The 26,248-nt window shown below is 30.3% G+C and overlaps 3 protein-coding genes across 3 annotated transcripts in view; all 3 read left to right on the top strand.

Annotated features, from left to right (window-relative positions):
- The first annotated feature begins 673 nt into the window (after positions 1-673).
- LOC113385452 (tetratricopeptide repeat protein 7B-like) lies at positions 674-4,927 on the top strand. Its single transcript, XM_026623304.1, has 5 exons — positions 674-995; positions 1,214-1,429; positions 2,478-2,599; positions 2,940-3,068; positions 4,451-4,927. The coding sequence occupies exons 1-5, from the start codon at positions 735-737 to the stop codon at positions 4,620-4,622; spliced, it is 900 nt and encodes a 299-aa protein (XP_026479089.1). The 5' UTR covers positions 674-734; the 3' UTR covers positions 4,623-4,927.
- A 7,645-nt stretch (positions 4,928-12,572) lies between these two features.
- The window catches only part of LOC113386586, a 23,096-nt gene continuing 9,420 nt past the window's right edge, over positions 12,573-26,248 (top strand). The window contains 11 exon segments of the mRNA XM_026624359.1: positions 12,573-12,640; positions 20,300-20,847; positions 20,910-22,253; positions 22,634-23,655; positions 23,968-24,191; positions 24,314-24,612; positions 24,614-24,678; positions 24,681-24,785; positions 24,788-24,835; positions 24,838-25,146; positions 25,149-26,244. Of these exon segments, the coding sequence (XP_026480144.1) occupies positions 20,312-20,847; positions 20,910-22,253; positions 22,634-23,655; positions 23,968-24,191; positions 24,314-24,612; positions 24,614-24,678; positions 24,681-24,785; positions 24,788-24,835; positions 24,838-25,146; positions 25,149-26,244 (5,048 nt within the window). The 5' untranslated portion in view covers positions 12,573-12,640; positions 20,300-20,311.
- On the top strand, positions 16,247-18,024 carry LOC113386587 (zinc finger BED domain-containing protein 4-like). Its single transcript, XM_026624360.1, has 2 exons — positions 16,247-17,740; positions 17,983-18,024. The coding sequence occupies exons 1-2, from the start codon at positions 16,247-16,249 to the stop codon at positions 18,022-18,024; spliced, it is 1,536 nt and encodes a 511-aa protein (XP_026480145.1).

Here is a 26,248-nt window from a genome sequence, read left to right as displayed (position 1 = left end):
TATAATTCAGTTTAAAAAATAACGCGAACTAGTCCAAAATTGCATTTTTTTAAACTTATGTATACCGCATTTTGGTTTACTTTACTAAATTATTTAACAATGCAAAAAAATATTTTTTACTTCTTAAAAAAATGATTTAGAATTTTGTTTTATGTCTCAAAAATTCATTTGCTTGGCATTGGATATGGAATACTTAGCAAGTTGATCTTTTTTACAAATTAATTGACCTAAGTATAATCTTTATTAAATTGTTAGTAAGAAAAATGTACTTTAGAAATTATAATTGCCAAAAAGCAACTAATATATATCGTACAAGATTATGAAAATTACAGGCTAAATTATTGAAGCAATTATGTTTTATGGTAAATTCAAGTGTGATATTGTTCTTTTGCCGCAAATACTATATTATTTTTTTTCTGAATTTTTGAATGCTAAGACCATAAATGAATCACAAAGGCAGGACATCAAATAGGATATTAAAAATATAGGATAGGATAATAAAAATTTCGGACCTTTTGTATTATAGACGTAGGTACAAATATATTTGAAAATATTTAATATCCTTTGAATATTTTATTGTGGTACGGGAAGTCCAAGCAATTCGCCTTAAGACACGATGCCATACACCACCAGTTTATCTATTTATTATTCTATTTTTGTAGCCTGAAAGCTGTCCATCGCTCCACCTATTAGCCCTTCTACTATCGGCCAGTGGGCGGCCTGCAGACGCCATCATGGCTCTCGACGCTGCCTTAAGGGAGCACCCCGACGCCTGGACTTCGTTAGAAGCTCGAGCCAGGTTAGAATTGGCAGCAGGTGAATCAGAAAAAGCCTTATCGACTGCTAGGGAAATGTTGACTCTTTGGCGTGGAGCTAAGGAGGCGTGGCTCCGGTCAAGCCGGGCTGGTTCTGCTGGAGCCATAGGCGAGGATGAAGAAGATGGCATCGGAGCACCGAGCGTGGTGTACGCACATTCTGCACAACTATCGGATAAGGTAAAAGGGTAATGGATTTAGTAATTAAAATTGATTTTTGAAGTAAAACTTCTTTGGGCGTGACTGGGGTGTAAATCCGTACAAATGCAACGGAAGTCCGAGAACTGTTCGTCATTCGCTCTCGATGAAATCATTTCAATACGGGTCGATTGTGATTAGTTGTCGTGTGTGTGAATAGAGATCTGTCGTTGTATGTTTTTTATAATTTTCTTTTTTAGGATTCGAGTTCACTGCAGGCAACAGCGACTGGGGGCTCCTCTTTAGCGGCAGTTAAAGTCGAACGTGCTATGAGTGAGGCTGCTTCGTCGCTGAGTTCACTTTCTCCTCAGCAACGATTGCGTGGACAAAGAGCCGGATCAGGCCCTGATGATTGTTTTGGTCCAGTTAATAAACTTAAGGCTTTACAACTAGGAATCTGGTTACTTTTGTCGGAGGTAATAGAAGAAGAGAAAAATAATTTTTGTTAAGTAATACTTTTTACAATCTTGCAAAAGAATGAAAACTTTAAAAATTTTAAATAAAATTAATTAATCTTATATATATAAAAATGAATCGCAAAATGTGTTGGTAAGCGCATAACTCAACAACGCCTGAACCAATTTGGCCAATTCTTTTTTTAAAATGTTCGTTGATGTCCAAGGATGGTTCTTACGGTGAGAAAAATACGAATAATCGTCGGGAAAACCCTAAAAACAGTCTTTTCCTTTTCTCATACAAACGTTTAATAAATTTATGACTATGAATCAGAAACATGAAATGTCTACATTATTATTGCCAAAAAGCAGCTGAGATGTGCCAGAAATTAATATAATATAAAATACAGTATATGTATGGCAGATTATGAACACATATGAACACATATGAACAGGATATGACAAAATAATTTACTTGAAATATGATATTAAGTATTAATCAGCACTGGTCCTACTTTTAATGCGATGCATGCGAAAAATACGAGCGCACGCCTTAGGGGGCGCCAACACAAGATTCGGATATTAAATTTTCAGTATAGTTTTTTTTCAATATATCATTTCTTTGCATCTTTTACTAATCTTACTACAATATTTTTAAAATTCGTAAAAATTTTACTTTATAACAACAAATAGGAAAGTAAAGATGAATACATACAATTCGGCCCTCACGATATCGATTAGGAGAAGTTTAGGATGCAATTTTGGATATCTTAAATAATAAAATATGCATTTTGACGTGAAGTGTAATTTAAAAAACAATAATTATTATTTTTAGGTAAACGGTAAATATTAGTATATTATATTAAAAAATTGTAGACATGGGTACAGGACAACGTCTGTCAGGTCATCTAGTTAATTATTAAAATGAAATTGTTTAATTCATATTAAGCCATAATTAATTCTTGTGAATAATTAGAATGTTTTTAACTTCTTGTATTAATTTAGAAAAAAAAAATTGCAAGTAGAAATTTTCATTTTTCATTTATCTTAACATACAAATATTTTTCAGATATATCTGTCAATGGATCGACCAGATTCAGCAGAACAATGTGTAACAGAGGCAGCTGCACTTAGACCACTTTCAAGAGGTGTCATGCACGCCAGAGGATCTTTACTGAAACATGCAGGAAGGTAAAAAAATATTTGATTGATTATAATATATAGAACCTAAGAAGGCTCAAGTGGAAACTTCAATTCGAAAAATGGTGTAAAATCACTTTCAATATATAATGACTTGATGACTTTTTTACTGATTCATCACTTGTTAATTTATGTTTTATTGTGTTCGATTTAATTCAGTATTAGAGCTTATAAATTTCTATCAATTTCTCTGATTATTTATATAATTTTGTCAATTGAAGAAAAACATACAGGAGTATTATATATGATTAAAAATGTACTAATAGAATTAAAAATCTTTTTTATGAATCACAGAAACATATGTTAAGTACATAAGGATTTCTTTTATCAGGTGGCAAGAAGCAGCAGCATTTTATGCGAATGCTTGTGCTATAGATCCTCAGAGTGCTCTCTCTCTCCGTGAACTGGGAAGTGCTCAATGTGCTTTGGGCAGGCATAGACTAGCCGAGAAAACGCTAAGGTAAAATTTTAATATATTTATGCTTCTTATAAAAGGTCGGATTTTACATTTCAAAATATTTTTATTGGAAAAATCTTGAAAAGAAAAAAATAAGGGAAATGAGAACTGTTGAATTTGGTCTTTTAAAAAATTGAAGATTATTTGATCTAGTAGATCAAACAGTTGTATTACTAGGACATCAGTTGTGTTAAAATAAGTTGTGAGTTGAAAATTGGTCTTTTGAAAGTCAAATTTCTTGTTTTTTTTGTTAAGAATTCGATTTGGAAGATAAGTGGAAGCGTTTAGGATGATTCTTTATAAGTGACAACGTGCTTGCAAAAAATTTACAGAAAATGACGAATAAGTTAAATTGGCGATAAATTCAAATTTTAATTATTTGAACTGATTCACAAGTTTAAATTTATTTGAGGAGCCTGCTTAAAAAATCGCTTATTTTAAGGAATTTTTAGGGAAGGAAATAAATATTTAATTAAAACGAAACTTTCAGGTTTTATTGTTATATATTGCAACATTCTTCTCGAATTTTTTTATATAAATATATATCATAATATGCCAGGTACAAGCATTTTGCAGGTGCGCCACGAGCATGAAGGTGATTTGGCGGGAAAGATGCAGGTCACAATTTCCATCCGGAACAAAAAAAATCAAAACAAATATATATTTTCTAGATTCTAGATTTTATTTGAACTTTAAATGAAATTTAGAAAAAAGTGAGAAATTCAACAATTTTTCTTAACTTCCAAAAAAAATCATGTTTTTTGACACAAAATTTCATTTTAGATTGTTTAAAAAGTGGATTAATTATAACTTTTTTTACGGTTTTTTAGGTTCAACTAAAAGAGGATTTAATCCTAAATACATTCAATTTTGTCTCGTTTTGATAGGACATTTGGTTTTTTGGTATCTTTCCCGCCAATTAGGAAGAATCAAAGAAATTAAAAACCGAGAAATATGGCGTCGAAGTTTTCGTTTCGCTCGTATACACTTGCTTGACGCTTGCATTTTTTTTGTAACTCCGAAAATATTTGGAATTTGTTTCTGAAATTTTAGGGATATATTCTTCGATAGTTGTGGAATACATTTTCACAAAAAAAATGTCGACTTTTTAAGCCTCTAAAGTTTGTTTCCCTCTTAAATATGATATAATTTGCAATTATACATAAAAATATGTACCATTTAGAAACAATGTTTTTAATTAAATTAATATTTTTAACAAAAATCACTAGGTACATTTTTTATGTATCGTTTAAATTTTAAGCTAGTTTTGGAAGGCATTTTTGCAAAAAAAAAACGATTTTTTAAGCTCCTCTCTTAACAACGCCATTCGTCACAAATTGTACCCCTAAATCCTTTCCTCAAATCGAGTTTTATTTATCATTCAGGGATGCCGCCAGGCTAGAACCCCGTGACCCTCGAGTGTGGTACGCCCTCGGTGAGGTTCTGGAGGCGCTCGGTGAGCATTCGAGCGCCGCCGATTGCATGGCAGCCGCGCTTGAAACAGGGCGCTCCGCCCCAGTCGCACCGTTTTCATCGCTGACTCCTTGCTTTGAGTAATAAACAAGTCAGATTGTTTAAATTATTAAGATACCGTTAATAAAACGCAGGCAGGAGTATGGAGAAGGGCGTATAGATATAAATTAGAGTTATATAATGGCAGAATTAGACTTAAATTAATTACAAATATAGAACCTGAGTTATATTGAAATGATGATATTGTCGAGGAGTAGTTTTTGTGTCCTAATATTGTTGTTTTATATAACTAAGGTTCTTTCAAGACAATTCCCAGTTTTTATATTTTGATGTATATATACATACTTTCATTACTATCTTCCATAATTGTTGTCGTTTACAAGTTCTTTCGAAAGCAATAAAATTATGGTGTTGTTATTAAAATAAGAATCTAAATAGTTCGTCAAGTATACACGTGGATTTTATAAAACTCGTCAAAGTAAAATCTTCAATTAAAATTCTTTAAAAAAAAATACCTGAATACAAATATCTCTTGTATCGAGGAAAGTTTCTATGATTTCATTACAAAATTATTTAGATCACTATGATAGTCGTACTGGTGCATTTACTATAAAAGGGTATGTTTTATTAGATCTTAAAATACTCAACCTTTCTTGCTGTATTAATTCTATAAGTAATTATAGGAAGCCTTTTGTACAACAATAATGATTTTAGACAATAGTCGGCCAAGCAATTTATTTTAAGGTTCGAAAAAGCACATCATGTTGAGAATGATTCACATTTCTTACTGGTTAAGAATGTTTCTTATATTAGAAATTTAATATATTACAAATTTAATATATTATTCAAATATATTTAATATATTATTATTAATAAATCATTCTTCAATATTCACGTTTCGAACGTATTACCAGACACGACATTAGACCCAAAATCATTTCAACAATTTTTTCATCATTTTTACTTTTCTTTTACTTTCTGACAATGGTGATAGTCTGACTAATTATATATTTATAAACTTATGATAATAATTAAAAGAAAAAACTAAACCACTTCTCATATAAGTTTTTAGTAATTTTGTTCGTTAGTAGTTAAAATGTGGCACTGTTTTTATGAACTTGTTATGAATTAGAGTTACTTAAATCAAATCTATTTGTGATATAAGTAGTCAACGTATTTTATGAACTGTTATATTTGTTTGTTCTTTGTAATATATATAGTTTATAATTACATGAATCGAAGATATAACATTTGTTTTATTTTAGAGCGATTCATAAGTATTAAACAATATAACAGACAATTTTGCACATTGAAAGGCGTGATACATCCAATATTTCGATTATAATGCAAACGTGAGAGAATGAGATTTTGATGCATATCTATTTTGAAAATCTCAATAAAAAAATATATTTCACTCACACTCATAATTAATATATAATTTTTTAAACATTTCAAACAATAAAAATGTTAAGCCTAATCAAATGAAATAAAAACCAGTATTTACTTTGATTTACAATCATACGAATAACATTTTAGTTGCTTGATTAAATTAAATTGAATATATATTAAGTAAAGTTAAGTTATTTCGTTTATATTTTCGTAGAAAAAGTTTGTTTTTGCCAGAAATTCCGACCAACTTTGGAAAAAGTATGTGTGTATATGCATGTAAGCTGAAATTTAGCAATTTATAGATGTTTTCCCAAAAAACGAATAACCCAATTTAAAAAAAAAATTGAAGTCATTTGATGTGACTCGACAAGTACTCGCGTTGATTAGATTTAGGCGACAATCGGTTGAGCCGTTTCTTTATAATTAGCAGAAAAATGCATCTTTTTTAACTTCCCCTAGGACAAGTTATAGTAATCGCAAAAAAATCGATAATGAAAATTTTTATATATCTTTACTTTTCAAAGGTTTCTGAACATTTTGGCATACCTTAGAAAAAATGGATGTATGCGTGTGTGTTTATGTGTGTGTGTGTGCGTGTGTGTGTGTGTTCGGATATAAATTTTCGTCGACGATTTCGAGAACACGGATGAAGCGATTTGATTAATTCAAAAAACATTCGATTCGTATTGATAAGGAGACGTGCTGATTAGTTTTTGGCGAAGGCAGGTCTAGCCGTTCCGAATATACGGGGCAAAAAGTGCCAAAAACGGTAATCCACTTTTTAAGAGAACGGAGCGTCCGATTTTAATAATTCAAAAAACATTTTACTTGTATTGACAATAGCGGTTTCGGAGATCTAGTAAAAAAAATGACCTTTGGCGATCAAAAATAATCATTAGACATATGCACATAAAATTATCAGATATTTTATAGAGATTTTAACAATAAACATAAATTTTGTTTACATTCCCATCAGTTCCGTACCAATGTTTACACGTTAGACTCTCTATGCAGTTAAAGCAGTACTATTGCTTTGAAAAAAAGTTCAGAACTTTCCAAATATTTCAAAATAAAGAAAAGATTTTTTTTCAAAAAAATAATTTTTTTTCAAAAATTTATAATTTTTCAAAAATGTTAATCTTTTTAAAAAAAATTAATATTTGGGAAGTTCCAACAATTTGTCTTAAGGCACGATGCCATGCGTTCCACTAGTTAAAATTTTATATAGCGATAAAGTCCTTGGTTTGAACTAACATCCTAAAATATAAATGGACTACGAAAAGTGCTTAAGTTACAAAAAAATATTGAAGTTTGAAATAATTGCTGCGTTTTAAGACATTCAAGAGTGTTTGTTTCAAACTATGTTTGTTGCTCTTTTGCAACCGTCTGAAAACCTAAGATTGTCGCTGTAAATTCTACAAAATCGTACCGTTCGTCTTATATTCTTAAAAAAATTTTTTTTTTATTTTATTCACTGCCAATTTCAACAATCAGATTACATTAACACCTATAAGTCAAATGTGAGGGTATTGAAAATCAAGACAAAAGGAAAAAAGATTAAAGTAATTGTTTTGGGATGTTTTTTGAGAGGACTGGGACTAATTTATTATTATCTATGCCTGGAATTTGCTGTGAGTGTTACCCATAGAATACAAGTCGTTGTCGCTGCGCCATGAATTCGCGTATGGCAATACAACGAGTCGCAATACAACAATCTATGCGACGAATACCGAATACAGGGAATACCCCGTTTGCGAAGTCCAATATAAGCTTGTGTGCTGCGTTTACAACATATATACGCAGCCGTATATAATCAGATATATTTACAGTTACAGTATTAAGAACTAGTCGCGTTTGGTTTAAAAAAAAAAATAATTAAGAAGAAAAAAGAAAGACCTTAAAAAACTTAGATTTTTGAAAAATTTAAAATTTTTGAAACAAATTGACATTTTTGAAAAAAAAGATTTTGAAAAAGAAGATTTTTTTTTACATTTTGGAAATTTTTTCAAAGCAATCACGCTGCTTTAGCTGCATAGAGACAATATATAGAAGCGCCTGAGCGCCGCGTCGCGATCTATCGGACAAAGAATGTTACGGAAACCATAGAATTGCAAACAAAATTTATACCTATTATCAAAATCTCCATAAAATATGTGATAATTTGATGTGCATATGTCTAATGATCATTTTTGACCGCCAAATGGCTTTGTTTTCTACTTTTTTACTAGATCTCCGAAACTGCTATACCTGTCTTCTCAAAAATTTTATCATTTTCTCAATACAAGTAAAATGTTTTTTAAATTCTTAAAATCGGACGCTCCGTTTTCTCAAAAATTGAAATACTATTTTTGGCACTTTTTGCCTTATATCTCCGAAACGGTTTGATCTGTCTTTGCCAAAAAACTAATCAGCACGTCTCCTTATCAGTAGAAATCGAATATTTATTTCAAAATCAATTAGAAAATGAGGCGTTTAGTTAAAAATTTTTAACATCGTAACACTACTTTTTTAGAATATGGGAACAAGAGGAAACTGCTCTTTTCGATACGATACTCACGATTTCTCAAATTCTGCCGGACCGATTTACTTGAAATTTTTACAAATTATTCTTTATAGATTTCTCTTCAGTATGAACAACAAAATGTAATAAAAACATTATTTCTTCAGACAGCCGCTATTTTGCGAAAAAAAATTATTTCAACTTGTCAATGATAGCGACATCAGTCTAGACTTAGATTAATTAATAATACATATTTTTTTGATTATTTGGAGGGCTAAAATCATAAAAATAGACAGGTGTCAATATTTGGCTATTTTTAACTTTTATTTATTTTTTATATTCTCAAAACATTATGCAATAATTTATAAAAAAAATAGATCGTCAAAATATTATTTGCCTCTCAATCTCATAATATTCATGACTCTAGACCAGTGAAGTTGCAGAAAATGAAAACTTCAGTATATATATTTTTTAATTATTTTAATAATTATTTCAAGTGTCCTGAAATGGACAACAAGTAAAATACAAATTATCTGACTATTTCCAGTGATTTGTCGATTTTTTTTTCAGTATAAATGAAGAGAATTTAAAACGTATACACATGGGGAGTTATCTCCGAACAAATGTATGTTACCCTGTTTTGGAAAGGACTACTATTTTTAGCGAAAAAAAGATGTCGCTACTAGTTTCAAAAAACGTCAAAATTACTCGCTTAGATTTTCTCGCCATCGCCATTTTGTATCAAAGTTTGTGGTTCGATGTTGTTGTTTCTGTAATTAATTGTATTAAAGTAAGCATTTATGTGAAATTTAATATGGAAAAATGTAACGCACCAATTTGTGGTAACTTCAGAAATAATATAAAATGCATTTCTTTCCGGCTTTGTGAAGTGAACAAATTAGAAATGTCCAATTATATTTCACAGAATAGTTCTCATGTCTATAGTTCACAGTGATATAAGAAGAGAAAGACAATCTGATATATGCCCAGGAGAACACTCTGCAACTCCAGTGGAAAGGGTAATAATAATTCTGAATATTTTAATACCATTTGCTATTACGACTTGATATTAATTACAACATGTTATGTTTATTAGATGTTCACAATTGCAGCAGAATGTAGTGACTAAAATGGCATGTAAAATGTATGACGCATCCATTATATGTTGAGGGAGTTAAGAAGGATAGACAATGCAATAATTTAAGGTATAAATTGCAACAGAGTATAAAATGCTCAGAAATATTCTTAACATTCCAGCCAAAGGACTGCTGTTCTATTGAAACAATCGAATCATAAGGATAGACAATGCAATAATTTAAGGTATAATTTGCAACAGAGTATAAAATGCTCAGAAATATTCTTAACATTCCAGCCGAAAGGACTGCTGCACTGTTCTATTGAAACAATCGAATCATAAGGATAGACAATGCAATAATTTAAGGTATAAATTGCAACAGAGTATAAAGTGCTCAGAAATATTCTTAACATTCCAGCCGAAAGGACTGCTGCACTGTTCTATTGACACAATCGAATCATAAGAGATTCAAGATTTTGTAGAATGCAACTTTATTAATGATTGATTGGAAAGCAAAATAACTATCAAATGCAAGTTAGTTAATGATAAAGAAGAATTACTCATAAATGAATTTTAATTCTTGGAATTTAGTTTTCTATAAATTTTGATATCAATATATATATTTTATGTCTGTAGGATTTAACTTTTTAAATTCGTTCATTATATGTCATTTCTTCTAATTATACTATTCCATTATCTATAGTATATACTCTATATACTACATACTTAGACTCTATACTTTTCTCTTTTATATCATATTGCTATTAGTCATTAAGAAATTAATATTAGTCAGTTCGTGTAATTAATTATACTTATGAAAATTTTTACAATATTTCTGTGTAGTTGTTATATATTCTGATCATTCAGTAATTTATATGATCGTTCCTTGTAAATTTATCATACCATTGTGAATACTTTTTTTAGTTACTTATAATTGTGAAATTATAATACTTATTATTGTGTATATATTGATTATTACATTTATAAAAATTTTATTGTTATGTAAAAATGGTTTGTGATATATTTGAAAATATATTTTGTACTTCGTATATTTTTTTCTCATTTCCAATATAAGAAATTATTTAGGTTTTCTTATTTTGAATTACGTATGCGAACCATATCTAGGAATAATACCAGCGGTTGATTTATATACTGAACAAGTGCTGCCTCCTTTAGATCGCTAAAAATATAAAAATGGAGGTAATGTCAAATGGCCTCAGATAGCGATCTACTTATGTTTACTTATCTATGCGTATACAATTATTGAGTGTTGCCAATGGAGTACCACAGTGTACCACATGTTAGTCTTTAATATAATATTAAAACCACATTTCCTAAATACTACAATTGCCCTAGGCTCTGTGCAAAGAGATCCTCAAAATATTCCTCATGTAAATTTCCGTAACATGAATACTAATCAGACAATAGTAAATCAAGGTCAGCCACAAATGCAATTGATTAAACTTCAACCAATAGGAGGACAACCACAATCAGGCCCTAATCCTATGTTAATACATTAAATGTCTCAACATTTAAATGGACTGAATATTACAATGGCATGGGGACCATACCTGCATCGAGCCATTCTAATCCTAATGATAAATCACAACAAAGGATATTTAAGCAGTGTCAATATGCATTTAGTGGCATCTAAAATATAACTCTTTACATTTAGAATACTTATAAAACAAATTTAACAAACTTTATATTCCTCATTGTTAAATTTATATATAACATGTATATATGTATACTGATGCATAATAATTATAAATACATGAATATAATTCCGAGAGATAGCATAACACCAAAATACCCCCTTAAGATATTTATCTGTATCTATTTATCACTAATTGACAAAGCATAATATTATATACATTTTTTTTTAACTTTCCGTAGGGTAAGTTATAGTAATCGCAAAAAAATCGAAAATGAAAATTTTTATATATCTTTACGTTTCAGACGTTTCTGAATATTTTGGCATACCTTAGAAAAAAATGGATGTATGTGTGTGTTTGCGTGTGCGCGTGTGTGTATGTATGTGCGGATACGAATTTTCGTCGACGATTTCGGGAACACGGATCAACCGATTTAAATAATTCAAAAAACGTTCGATTCGTATTGATAAGGAGACGTGCTGATTAGTTTTTGGCGAAGGCAGGTCTAGCAGTTCCGAAGATATGGGGCAAAAAGTGCCAAAAACGGTAACTTAGTTTTTAAGAGAACGGAGCGTCCGATTTGGATAATTCAAAAAACATTTTATTTGTATTGACAAGATGAAGAACTGATCAAATTTTCATGCAGGTAGGTCTAGCGGTTTCGGAAATCTAATAAAAAAAGTATATAAAAATGCCATTTGGCGGTCAAAAATGATCATTAAACATATGCCGATCAATTTATCGGATATTTTATAGAGATTTTAACAATAAGTATAAATTTTGTTTACATTCCTATGGCTTCCGTACCAATGTTTATCCGTTAGACGACGACGCGGCGCTTGCGCGCTTTGACATTTTGTCTCTATGCAGATAAAGCAGTACGATTGCTTTGATAATAAGTTAAGAATTTCCAAAATATGTCAAAATACAGAAAACATTTTTTTTTTCAAAAAAAAAATTTTTTTCAAAAAAAAGGAATTTTTTTGTCAAATTTATAGTTTCTCAAAAATCTAATTTTTTCGAAATAATTTTTTTTCAAAAATGTTAAGCGTTTTTAAAAAAATAATAATGTTTGGTACGGGAAGTTCCAGCAATTTGCCTTAAGGGCACAATGCCATGCGCCCCACTAGTTTAATTTGTTGTATAACCATAAATTTACTTTAAATTGTATTTCAATAATAAAAGTTTTATTTTGAATCATTAAGACCTTTCGTTTTCTATCGTCAAATTTCGGAAACAATGTTGTAAACGCAGCTTATGGTACTTTCTGTGTGAACACAAAATCGTACTGTAATACTGAAATGTCTGTCATTAGCAGTTCATTTTTGTATCTGTGAGGTTCAGTTTTAATATCAAACAAGAATTTAATATTGATTTTAATATTAGTAAATAATAAACACAAATCGTTTTATAATAATAATGAACATACTCATTTTTTTATGATATTTTGAAGTGAAACTTGGTTAGAACTGGATTGATTGAGGTAACATATTTTCTATATTAGTAATTTTAACTAGAAGTAAATATATATATATATATATATATATATATATATATATATATAATAAATATTATATAATGATAAAATTGATAAAAAAGGACACATGGAGTTCGTTCCATCCGAACCAATCTGACAGTCCGGAACTGTCCGCGCATGCGCAGAACACTTTTTTCTGTTCCATCCAAAATTTCGGATTCCAAACTGTTGCGGACTGTCAGTAATGCGTTCCATCAAGCAGTCCGATGAGTTTGAAACTATCATTTTGTGTTTGTACTCGGCACAAACAAAAACTCCGCAATTTAATACGATTAAAATAGAATGTTATTTAATCTCAAATAGAACATTAAAAATTTAATGAACTTACAGGAGTTCAAACATTGTAGAATATTAGATTAAAGCGACCTAACGATATATAACTAGGAAATATTAAAAAGTAAATTCATTGATATAATTAAGTTATATTTTATTAGAATATGTTTTATATATATATATATATATATATATATATATATATTAAACTTATATTATGTATTAAAATAATAATTATTAATACAATCGAGTGAGCTCCGAGTTCGATCGCGTTGCATGTATCAAATAGTGATGGGCGTTGAATCAACGAACGGTTTTTTTCAACCGTTTCTCCTTCGTTAACGAATCAACCGTTTCGACGCAACGAAACAACTAGTTGAAAAATCAACTGGTTTGTCAATGAGTTAAAAACATGGCGCCCAGTTACTTTTCAACGAAATGCATATTCGTTCGTTGTCGAATATTACAATTGAAAAGCAATAGAGTACTCTAGGGGTTCTTTCTTAAACTTATAATTATTAGGTTCGAATGTATGATATCAACAACCAACTCTTTATCTAGGAATATAACTCTTATACAGTGTTGTCATGTCTAAAGTTTTAACTGTAGATCTACAGTTTTTTGGTAATGATCTCAGTTTTGCAGTTTTGGCCTCGAAATCTACAGTAAAGAAATTGAAAATAAATTTGAAAATCATTCTAGTATTTTTTTATGAACTTATCTTTTGTAGGTTGAGATTTATGTTAATAATTCATTTCATATATAAAATTATTTATAGTAATAAATATTTATTTATTTAACTATCAGCTAGCTTTACATTGATTCGAAATTACCTTCAATAATTAAAACATGACATGATAAATATTACTTATATTGAAATTAATAAAATTAATAAAATAAACAATCTATCGATAAACATTTTGGAATGGTGTTTAGGATAACTATAATAAAACTGTTTGTTTAAAATATCAATTGAATATTTTCTAAACATATTTTTTTTTAAAGAAAGCCTTCAATGCTAAATTATGCAGATCGCCGGGATTACTTGAAAAATCCTATATCTGGCGCCGTTGACAATTATAGTATTATAATCGCTTATTATTGTTAGGTAAAATAAAATAAACTTTTCAGGATGATTGTAATAAAACTGTTTGTTTGAAATATCAATTGAATATATCCTAAACATATTTTTTTCAAAGAAAACCTTCAATGCTAAATTATGCAGATCGCCGGGATTACTTGGAAAATCCTATATCCGGCGCCATTGACAATTACTATAGTATTATAATCATAGATAAACAAGTATAAATGATATAATCGCTTATTGTTAGGTAAAATATAATAAAACTTTTCAGGATGATTGTAATAAAACTGTTTGTTTGAAATATCAATTGAATATATCTTAAACATATTTTTTTAAAGAAAACCTTCAATGCTAAATTATGCAGATCGCCGGGATTACTTGGAAAATCCTATACCTGGCGCCATTGACATTTACTAGTATTAAAATCGCTTATTGTTAGGTAAAATAAAATAAAACTTTTCAGGATGATTGTAATAAAACTGTTTGTTTGAAATATCAATTGAATATTTCCTAAACACATTTTTTTAAAGAAAACCTTCAATGCTAAATTATGCAGATCGCCGGGATTACTTGGTCGTCATCTGCATTTATTTCGCACCTCAAACTCATGTGCAAAATACATTATAGTAACATAACATATTTTTAACTTCCCGTAGGGTAAGTTATTGTAATGTGCCGAAAATCGAAATTGAAAATTTTTACATTTCTCGACGTTTTGAAGGTTTCTGAACATTTTACTGGCATACTTCAGAAAAAATGGATGTGTGTGTGTATGTATGTATGGATACAAATTTCCAGTCACGTTTTCGGGCACACGAATCAACCGATTTGAATCGTTCAAAAAATATTCGATTTCTATTGATAGGGAGATGAGCTGATTAGTTTTTGGCAAAGGCAGGTCCAGCAGTTACGAAGATAAAGAGCAAAGAGTGCAGAAACTAAAAATCGAGTTTTTGAGAAAACGGAGCATCCGATTTGAATTATCTAAAAAACATTCAGTTAATAATGATTGGGAGAAGTGTTTATTAGTTTTTGGTAAAGGCAGGCCAAGCTATTTCGAAGATACGGAGCTAAATGTATAAAAATGGCAGTTTTTTGAGAGAACTAAGCGTCCGATTTAAATGATTCAAAGAACTTCCTGTTTATCCTAACAAAATAATTGATTTTGAAAAATTGTATACTTATAGAAAATAATTCAGATTTCAATTTCAATTCTAGCTAGAGTTTTAAAGCTCACTTATATACTTTAAATGAATTGACTATGTGATTCAGTTTATATAATTCTTATAAATATTGGACAATGTTACAGTATTTATAATAATCTATTTGAAAACATTTAATATTCCTCGAACATTTTGTTACGGCACCATAGCCTGGCACGCGTGCCATGGGTTGCCGATGCCTGGTCTGCAGCATGCCTTGAAATAAGTCCAAGAAATCATCCCCCTCAGATGTATAAATTAATGTAACCCGCCCCTTACGGGCGGGGCTAATATTGTTAATTTTAATTTTTAATAATTTTTATTTAGTATAAGTTCAGAACTCATCCCGATTACTTTTATCTTAATTACGCGCTTGCCAATTTTTTAAAATTGAAAGATACGTTATTCAGTAAAAATTTGAGTTAAAATTTTGTGCTTTTTAAATAAAATTGTTATACCATTATCTATCATTATATCATTAGTATTTAAAATAGTTTTTAATAATAATTTATTTTAGATTTTATCAAATATATTTTAATTAGTTTTAAATTTAGTAAATAACATAGTTTAATAATTTTATATATTTTATATTATCGATTAGTTTTACAATAAGTTTAAATTTTAAGAAATATTGTTTTTTTTCAAATTCTTTTTTAAAAAAATGGCATCTCGTAGAAATACTAGTGTATTGTGGTACCATTTTGAAAAAATTGATAGTATGAAAGCAAAGTGTAATGTGTGCAACCAGCAGATAAAGTATAGTTCAACAACCGCCAATTTAAAGAGTCATTTAAAAAGAAAGCATATTTCCATATATGCTTCGTTGCAAGAAACTGAGGCAGGAAGTTCACAGCAGACTCGTATTTCACAGTATATGAGTAATTCCGGAGAGGCTATACCAAGTTCTAGTAGTGCTCAACAACAACCTACAAGTGTGCGTCAGAGGGTATTGGAGACTTTTATGACTAAAAAAATTAGCAGCGAACAAAAAAAATGATTGACCAAGATTTGATGGATATGTTCATTGATAGTTTCCATGCATTTTCATTAGTTGAAGAAAGAGCGTTTAAAAAGTTGATGCGGTGGATACCAGGATATGTTCTTCCATCTAGAAAGACTGTTTCAGGATCCATGCTCGAGGAGCAATACAACAAGGCAGTTGAAAATACAAGAGCAGAAGTTTTAGCTGAAGCACAAACTATTTGCATAACATTAGATGTTTGGACTTCTAGGGTTACTGAAGCATATGTGGCAGTTACAGGCCACTATATTACAGACAATTATAACTTAAAAACTGTTCTTCTCGGATGCTGTCAATTTGAAGGAGCGCATACATCAGAAAATCTAGCAATAGAAATTCAAACAATCCTTGACAATTGGAAATTGCTTCAGAAGGTAAATTTTGCCATTAGTGATAATGCCAATAACATGAAAAAAGCCATTAAAGACATTTTAAAAATAAAACATTATGGATGTTTTGCACACACTATTAATTTAATAGTAAATGATGGCCTCAAGTTGATTAAGAGTGAGATCGATATAATAAAGAAAATTGTTGGCCACTTCCGGAGGAGTGTCACTGCATGTGAAAAACTGCAGAAATACCAAATGCAGCAATATGGACACACAAAAAAATTGATTCAAGATGTCGAAACAAGGTGGAACTCCACCTTTTACATGGTGAAACGATTTGTCGAGGTTGAAGAGTCAATAAGGATGACAATGAGTGTTTTAGATGCAAATCTACCATCATTGACTTCTGAAATGTGGAAAATGTTGCCACAACTATGCTTAATTTTAAAACCATTCGAAGATATTACCACCACTGTAAGTGGTGAAAATTACCTGACAGGAAGCCTGGTAATAGTGTTAGTAAGATGTTTGAATGAGTCATGCAACAAATTATTGGCACGAAATGACCTGTTGCCAGTAATTAGAAGAATCACTGAAATTTTTAAATCAGGAATTAATGACAGATTTCCAAATGTCGAAAGGAGCAAGACATTTGGAATCTGTACATTATTAGATCCTAGGTTCAAAATGAAGGGTTTCTCAAACATAGAAGATGCAAAAATTATTAAAGAAGATCTTAAGCAAAAAGTAGCAAAAATCATTGAAGAACGAAGACTTTTAGAGAATGTTGTTCCCATGCCATCAACGTCCATGGAAGATATTGATGAGTATAACCCATGGACTATTTTAAATAACCTAGTAGGAGCATCACTGCATCAATCGACTCCACTATGTGCTGCTATAAAGGAAATTGATATATATCTCGCTGATGATAGCTTGCCTATGAAATCTGCAGAAGGTATATTAAATTGCCCAATGCAATGGTGGAGAAATCACCAGCATGTTTATCCAAATTTGGCGAGATTGTTTAAAAATCAGTGCAATGTTGTAGCTACCTCCGTTCCTTGTGAAAGGATCTTTTCAAAAGCAGGCATGGTTATTACGGATAGAAGATCGAGACTACAAAATACAAAAGTCGAAAAATTAATGTATTTAAATGTAAATTTAGATCAAAATCGATTTGATAAATTTAAAATTGTTAAAATTTTAGTTTTGTTATGTAACAAATTATATAATCTATTTGAAATTTATAATTATAGTTAAAATGTATAATATATGTAAATATTTGAATAAAATGTACTTATAAAAATGATTTGTTTAATTTATAAGATTTCATAAAAACTTATATTTAAGTTAATCTTCGTTTGATTTTTCAGGCTATATGGAATATCATGTCATATAAAAATCTTCTTAGTTAACAAGGTCATAAATAGATAGATGAATACTAACTTTCAAATGTTTTGTTACTAATATGTTTCGTTATATCCATAACATTTTTAATTTGAAATTACTTGAAGTCATTTTTTAAACCTAACCTGAAAATAAATTATTGAGTTATATATAAATTATTTGTTTATTATGTGAAACATTGCTATTTTAATTATAAATTCGTTGTTTCAGTATACTATATCCTTTTGCTTTAAAATTAAAAATAAACAATATGATGGGATACACAGTTCAACTTCTAAACCTTGTTATTGATCAAATGATTTGACATTTAACTGGGACGAACATAGATAAGGAACAAACTTCATTAACTTTCAACGAAACAGTATTTTCAACTCATAGTTATTAACGTTGCCAGCGTTGAATCGTTAAAATCAACTATAGTTGAAAATTAACTAGTTTTTCAACTAGTTGACGAGAACCCGTTAACCGTTTCGTTTCGTTGACGGAAAAAACGTCAACGACCCATCACTAGTATACAAAACCAAACCATTGCCAACTGCCATGAAAAAATCAGAAAGAGTTTGATCTAGTTTGAAACAGTTTGAAACAGTTTTCGGACTGTCAGATTTGCTCGGATGGAACGAACCCATGGAAGTGAGTTAGTTTGTGTCTACTGTCAATTAACAAAATAAAAATGGTGTCCTATAATTTATACTTTTTTGCACAGAAAAAGTTATGCGTTTTAATGCTTTCTTATTGCTAGGTATTTCAAAATCAATATATTTATTTATTTATTTATTTTGCAAGCAGTCAGTATGGTATGATATTATTATAATAAAGCTCATGTCAATATTTTACAAGTTTTTATATGATTTAACTAAATATTTTGTTATTTATTTATTTATTATTTATTTTGTTTATATATATATATATATATATATATATATATACTTATTTATTTTTAGTTAATTCTAATCATTTGAAAAATGTAAGTAGTTTGTTTCATGAAATTAGTGTTAATACTGTTGTAACATTACAATTAATAGTAATAAAAGTAATAAAATAGCTAATAGTTAATTAAATTATATTAAATCTACAAAATATTGACTTGAGCCCTATTATATTATTATACCGACGGCTTGTAAATAAATCAATAAAAATAAATAAATAAATAATTTTTTTATCAAATTAATAAGTATTTTTACAATATATATATTTTTTAAAAAAATGACAATTATTTAAACAATTGTTTAACTAATAAGTGTTTAATTTAATAAGTGTCTTTATATTATGATTTTTTATTGACAAATTAATAACTATTTTTAATATAAGAATTTTGTTTTTCGAAGTTTTAGTTTTTTTTTTATGAAATAAGTATTTTGTTTAACAATTTTATAATTACTTTTAAATATAATTATTTTCAGTTAAAACATTAATAAGTATTTCAACAATAAGAATTTTATTTAACCAATTTATGTGTATTTTTTACATATTATCATGTTATAAATAATTAATTTGTAACAAAAGAAAAACTAACATATACATTATATATATTAAATGTTAAATATGAACAATTAAATCACTCAGATTTTTAACACACACTTTATTTAATAATTACAGACATTTCGAGACCATGGTATGCTTCATCTTCAGTGTAATTTCAAAACAAATACTAATTCATTATTTAATATTTTATTAAAAATTTATATTTAATTTATATATATATATATATATATATATATATATTGAATAATGTATTAGTATATTTTTTTTACTGTTTTGAAATTACACTGAAGATGAGGCATACCATGGTCTCCTCGAAACGTCTGTAATTATTAAATGAAGTGTTTGTAAAAATCTGAGTGATTGAATTGTTCATATTTAACATTTATATATAAATAATATATATATATATATATATATATAACAATAATAATTTAGGATTGCAATATAAATATTTAGTTTAACAAATTTATGAGCATTGCATATATTGCATATACAGTAGAACCTCGCTGATCACTATTAAAAACCAGAGGGTGTTGGATTACTGGATTATAGTGAAAAAGTCATAAGATAAAGCACGAACAGAAATAGCACAAACATTTTCAGCTGCTTTCTAAAACATTGTCCCGTGTTGGATTATTCGAAGTGATGTAGTATTGGATTAGCCAGATTCTACTGTATTATTAATGCTTCTCAGTTACATTTATTTATTTACCAATTAATGCCTAATTATTTAATGTACATGATTTATATATGTACATGGAAGACATATGTACAAAACTGATTTTAGTAAGTTTCCAGGATATTTTCAAAATGGAGCGATTTGAAAAGAGGGATCTAAGACAACTAATCAATGTAGAAGTGAAAAAAGCTACAAACTTGGATGATATCAAAGAAAAATATAAAAGTAAAATTTCAAATGTAACAAATGCCTACATTGAGAGAAAATATGTTAAATATTGTTTCAAACATTGGACTGAGAGATGCATTAAAGAAATAAAAGAAACTAGTAGTACAATAGACATTGCAGCCTTTAAAAAGATGTTTTCGGAAATTCATTCTGTACAAAACTTGGATCAAGTTCCTGCACCTTTTAACTATAATGCTCATTATAACCTTTTAATATCTAATTCCAATCTCATATCAAATCTTTCTGCAGAAACAGAAAATATAATGCGATGGAAAAGTGAATGTTTGGCTGCTTTAAAAATAGTCAATAAAAATTATATAAAGGATCTCAATATCATTGAAGCTTGTTTCGAACTGATTATGACAATTAAAAAACAAGACTTTAGAAAGCTGCATTTGCAGGAACTTTTATCACGAGAGAAATTGACTTATCATGAATTGTATGATGTGTTCAAGATGAGTCAATGTTGTCAAAATTCCAAACTGCTTATTTTTAAAAATCTATTTTACAACATGCTGACTGGAATAACGAGTTGAATCTAAAAACTTTGTTGTGGGATAAAATTGCTGACTTTGTTGAAGATGCCAAGATTGAAAAAATTAATTTTGAAGGACGTACCGCCTTTCGTGTATCGGCAATGAATTTAGTTATGAGCGAAGTTGTACCACGATTAGAAAAACGGTTTAAATCTTCTGACAATATTTCAGAAGTTCATTTTGTTAGTGGTTGTGTTGTTCACGCTGATGTAAGTTTGACGAAGGACGTATGGCATGGAAAGAACATTGTGGTATATACTCGTCTCTTAAAAGTTCATGGTTGCATCATCTGGGACGTATCAGGTCTGGACAACATGCATACTTATAAGACAGCTGCAGATACTGGCCGTTCTGGATTTGGAGATGACGGTGAAGACGGTTTTGCTGGTGAAAGTGGTGGAAATGTTTTAATTGAAGCCATTTCTGTAGATGGTGTGGAAAATCTTAGAGTAGTCTCTAATGGTGGAGCAGGAAGTTCTGGACAAGACGGCGGTAATGGGAAAAATGGCATAAACGGATACGGAATTGAACCAAATTCTTTCAAAACTCTGTTTCCTTCGACTTGTAATTTTAAAACTTCATATAAAACAATTGAAGACGCCTTTATGGACATAGACACTTCCGATTACAAAAGATCTTGGTGGCTTGGCCAACATGTGTATTTAGAAGGAAAAGCTAAGGGTGGTTTTCAGGCAAAATATATTGCGCATTCTATGCATCGCTCACTTGTTCTTTGTGAAGGTCTACCAGGAACGCCTCCCGGTTTTGGCGGCCAACGTGGTATGGGAGGACAAGGAGGAAGCGGCGGTCAAATTGTGGGTATCGCTGGTGAAAGTCAGTCTGGAGCAGACGGTCCTGATGGAGACGAAGGCTTCAATGGAATACCAGGAAAATGCGGTTGGGACATAGGTCATACAGACTCTTTTTCAGGCGGAATGATCTATGAGGGTTTTGATAAAAATAGTAAATTGATCCTGCAAAATCATAAATATTATGTAAATGACAGCGTTTGGTGTGAAAGGTTCAAAGCATATGTTTCTTTTCAGTCCACCAAAATCTGTGAAACAAACATAGTGCAATTTAAGAAAAGGTGTGACCATAAATTCAGGTACGATAGGCAGCCACAAGCACAGAGCATTAGAAGGAAACATATCTCTAAAGAAAAAATTGACGAAATTTATTCAAAATTAATCGATCATGCAACTGAGGCTATGGACGATATCAGAGATGGATTGAAAAATATTGAACAAAATTTGATATTTGATAATTACCAAAAATCTGCAGAAGAAAAAGAAACGACTCAAGAAAAAAGAACACATTAAGCATTGTTTTGAATGTTTATCTCAAAAAAATAACATGTTCGGAAAATATAATTAAAGTTGATTCAAATTCTGCTTGTAATTACGATACAAAATTATTTGAGGCATTCTCGTCAATAGACAAAGATTTAAATTTACAGAAATTTCGATTCGATGAAATTGATGACGTAGCAAAGTTTATTACAAAAAATCTGAATCATCACAAAAAACATCGTACACATGGAAGATTAGGTTTATTAAATGATTACATACATGGAATAAATGCAATGAGCTGTGAAAATGTTTTCAATTTAATCACCAAAGATTACAGAAGATATGATAATAAACCTCTAATTAACTGTATACAAAATATGTTTTAAAAAATTGATAGTCATGACGAAAACATTGAGAAACATTTCAAAGAGTATGAAGACTTTCTTGAAAATAAAAGGCGAGAAATAAATTATTTATTGAAATCATTTGTGCTTGAACTTGCAAAGCCGAATAACAAAAAAATTAAAAGATTATTGATTTCTGGTATGTATGATTCTAGAAAAATTAGAGAATTTGAATTTGAACTGGCAAAACCTAATTTAGAACTTAATGCCGCATATAATAAACTATCCGATTGCCTAAAATCCGAGTTTTTATGGAATAATGCTTGCACGGATGATTATCTTTTACTCCAACTGAAACAAGAATTTTCAACAAAGGGAATTCAATCGAGCAGTTTCAGAGAGGTATTATCTTACATCTACAACCGTAATATTAAGTGTTATACTGCTAAAGATGGTGAATGCAAAACGGTCGGTAGTCATAATCCAATGGCCAAACATCACGTTCATTTACTTTATGACGATGGAAAAGTTTACGAAATGAATGTTGATGTGACCTATATGCAACTGTATCAAGAACGTAGAACTAGGGCTGCCAAGTACAAAAATATACTTAATAAATTGTTCAATGCTAATGAAAACGAGATATCTGATTACATAGCCAAAAAATTATATACAACACGGTTCAATCATAAAAGAATTTACCAACATAAAATTAATGATGATATTCAAAAAATTATATCGAGCTGTAAAGGTTTTAATAAGAACGAAATTCTCACACAAAGACTTAGAAAATTGTCACCTACATATATTGTTGATAATCCAATTTTGTATTATTTGATGAAAAGGTTTTCTTGTGAGCAAGTTAAAATATCTTTTGAAGAACTTTTGTATCTAATAAACTCGGTGATATTCTTCTTTCTTGATGATGAAGACAGCTATTTCTTGATTAACTGGATTATTGTTACGCACAAACAAGAAGAATGGCTGAATCAATTGCTGTTTTTGAAATTGCAAAACTATTTTAGAAGTTCATTGAAAGTAAACATCGAAGAATGGAATAAACTACTTTCAAAATGCGCGAACAGACCTTTGTTGCTATTATTTTTTTAGTGAAATTACAAGAATCTTGTATTAGTATTGGGAATGTTGATGAAATTTTCACTTATTTAGCTGAATTGCCAAAAATTTCAACGACGGAATTTGAAGTACTTGGTTTATCCGAGTGGCAACATAAAGTTAAAGAAATTGCCTACAAGTCCATGATAAACAACGACTTAATTATGCAGAATCTTCTGATATTCAAATTGCATCCATTACTCGTTACGCTCTTTCTATACATAATATTTAGGAAAATCTTTAACTTATAAATTAATCCAAATATTATTAGATAAAAAGCCAGAATTTTCATCTTTGACAAATGTTTTATATTGGTTTCAAACAGTTTGCGAAGAGACTTGTATTAGTGAGACCGAAATAAATTTGCTAAATGACCAAAACGAAAATGTTTGGATAGAGATTTTAAAAGAAAAATATTTAAAGACTTCTGATGATAGAAGTTATGAGGAACTTGTGAATATAATTACTTCAAAGAATAATGGAAGTACATTGAAAGTTATGCAACGATTCAAAATTGGTCTGATAAAGAAAAGCATTTCACAGATTTTTTTGAAGCTAGATCAGTGGTTTCAAAAGTCTGTAAAAACAGATGAAGAAATTCTATTTGCTGTGGACAGAATTATAGAACGAGAAAAGAAGGGAATAAACTTCGAGATGCCCAAAAGTTGTCGGTTATGATCTTATTGAAGAACTCGAATATATTTGCACAAATATCAACAGGAGAGGGTAAATCATTGATAATCGTTGCATTTGCGATTATAAAAGCGTTGAGGAAAGAAAAAGTTCACATTGTTACGAGTTCAACTGTTTTGGCTAGACGAGATGCTTCAGAAAACATGTCTATTTTTAAGGCATTTGGGGTCAATGTCGGGCACAACTGCGACGAGAAAATGGATCTAAGAAACAGTCGCATTCTAAAAACATGGTAATTATGGTGAACTTTCATATTTTCAACGGGATTATTTGCTAGACAAATTTTATGGTGAGACATTTTGGGCGACACAACTTTTGATAATATTATTGTAGACGAAGTGGACTGCATGCTTTTGGATAGAGGAAACAATATGTTGTACTTGTCCCATGACATGCCGGTTTCGATAAACTAGAATCGGTTTATATATTCATATGGAAATGGATAAACAGCCTGTGACGTCCGAATCAGGATTTTCAGAAGTATTCGACGAAGACAAATTAGAGAGAGCAGTTTTGAGTCAAATTCATAACATCATTGACATGTCAGACTTGAAGAGCATCGATAACGATTTGAGCGAAAATGAAATCGAAAAGCTATGGCACGAGTTGATAATATCATATCTTGGATTCCAAGGCAGAGTGATAAATAAGAATCTCGCAGCAAATAATATCAGAAACTCGCTGACAGATAAATTTAAGATCTATTCTTCCAGGTTAACGTTTTTTTTCAAGAATTGCGTAGAGAAACCAAAAGAAATTTTATACCCAATTATTTAATTGGTTTTGTTGAACTTCATTTACGAAATTGGATCAAGAACGCCATCACAGCTTTATTTATGCAAGAATTTCAAAACTATATAATCGATGTCGACAGAAGTGGAACTGTCTCAGATAGGAATCCAAAAGTGGTTATTTTGGATACTGACACAGGTACCGACCAAGTGAATTCTCAATGGGATGAGGCTTTGCACCAATTTCTTCAGCTGAAACACGGTTGTAAGTTGACCATGCAAAGTCTAAAAGCGTTTTTCATTTCAAACGTGTCATATTTTAATAAATACGCACGCAAATATGGAGTCACAGGCACTTTGGGCTCTGACCAGGAGATGAGCTTGTTGTCCAGTGTGCATGAGATGAAGACCGTGGTCATTCCTACATCAAAACAAAAGCAATTTACGCCATATGAAGCGATTGTATGTCAAAACGACGACGAATGGACCAAGGCTATAAAACAGGAAGCACTTGGCATTGTAGCTGCCGGAAGATCTATTCTGATTATTTGTGAAACCATGAAAGATGTTAATTATTTGGAAGCGGTATTGAAAAGTGCAGAACACCAGGAATATGAAGTGGTCACCTACGTACGAGAGTACGAGGAATTCCGCATCAAAGATGGTTTGCAATGCGGTGTGATCATAATTTCCACGAACTTGGCCGGTCGTGGTACAGATATTAAACTATCGGAGAGACTATGCAACCAAGGTGGTCTTCATGTTTGCATGACATATTTGCCAAGCAGCTTGAGGGTCGAGGAGCAGGGCTTCGGTAGGGCTGCCAGACGTGGCGAAAGGGCTCCGGACGACTTATTGTTAAAATGATAAGGTAGATGATGTGACTACATCGAGTGAATTGAGAGATGCGCTGAACTAAGACGGATATCGGAAGTCAAATCGTATTACGACAATCAAATCAGAACTGAGGAAGAATATTTTGGTAAATTCAAGAAGTTTATGATAAACTCAAGCGCAAAGTTGGAAAAGTTGGAATAAAAAAGTTTGTTGGACAGTTGCTTGGACAGTTGGGCGATTTGGCTGGATAGCGTCTCCAAATACATGCGCGATATACAGGAAGCGCAGTGC

This window comes from Ctenocephalides felis, unplaced genomic scaffold (genome assembly GCF_003426905.1).
Source record: "Ctenocephalides felis isolate EL2017-DRISC unplaced genomic scaffold, ASM342690v1 CF-g0.4_SCAFFOLD_03571, whole genome shotgun sequence".
Taxonomy (NCBI): Eukaryota; Metazoa; Arthropoda; class Insecta; order Siphonaptera; family Pulicidae; genus Ctenocephalides; species Ctenocephalides felis.
Note: the sequence above shows the minus strand (reverse complement) of the source record. Positions and strands in the feature narration are given on the sequence as shown.

Coding starts and splice junctions, on each gene's coding strand:
- LOC113385452 (XM_026623304.1), top strand. CDS start 735: ATGGCTCTCGACGCTGCCTTAAGGGAGCACCCCGACGCCTGGACTTCG. Junction 2,600..2,939: donor TTACTGAAACATGCAGGAAG/GTAAAAAAATAT, acceptor TTCTTTTATCAG/GTGGCAAGAAGCAGCAGCAT. Junction 3,069..4,450: donor CTAGCCGAGAAAACGCTAAG/GTAAAATTTTAA, acceptor TTTATCATTCAG/GGATGCCGCCAGGCTAGAAC.
- LOC113386587 (XM_026624360.1), top strand. CDS start 16,247: ATGATTGACCAAGATTTGATGGATATGTTCATTGATAGTTTCCATGCA. Junction 17,741..17,982: donor CGAGACTACAAAATACAAAA/GTCGAAAAATTA, acceptor TTGATTTTTCAG/GCTATATGGAATATCATGTC.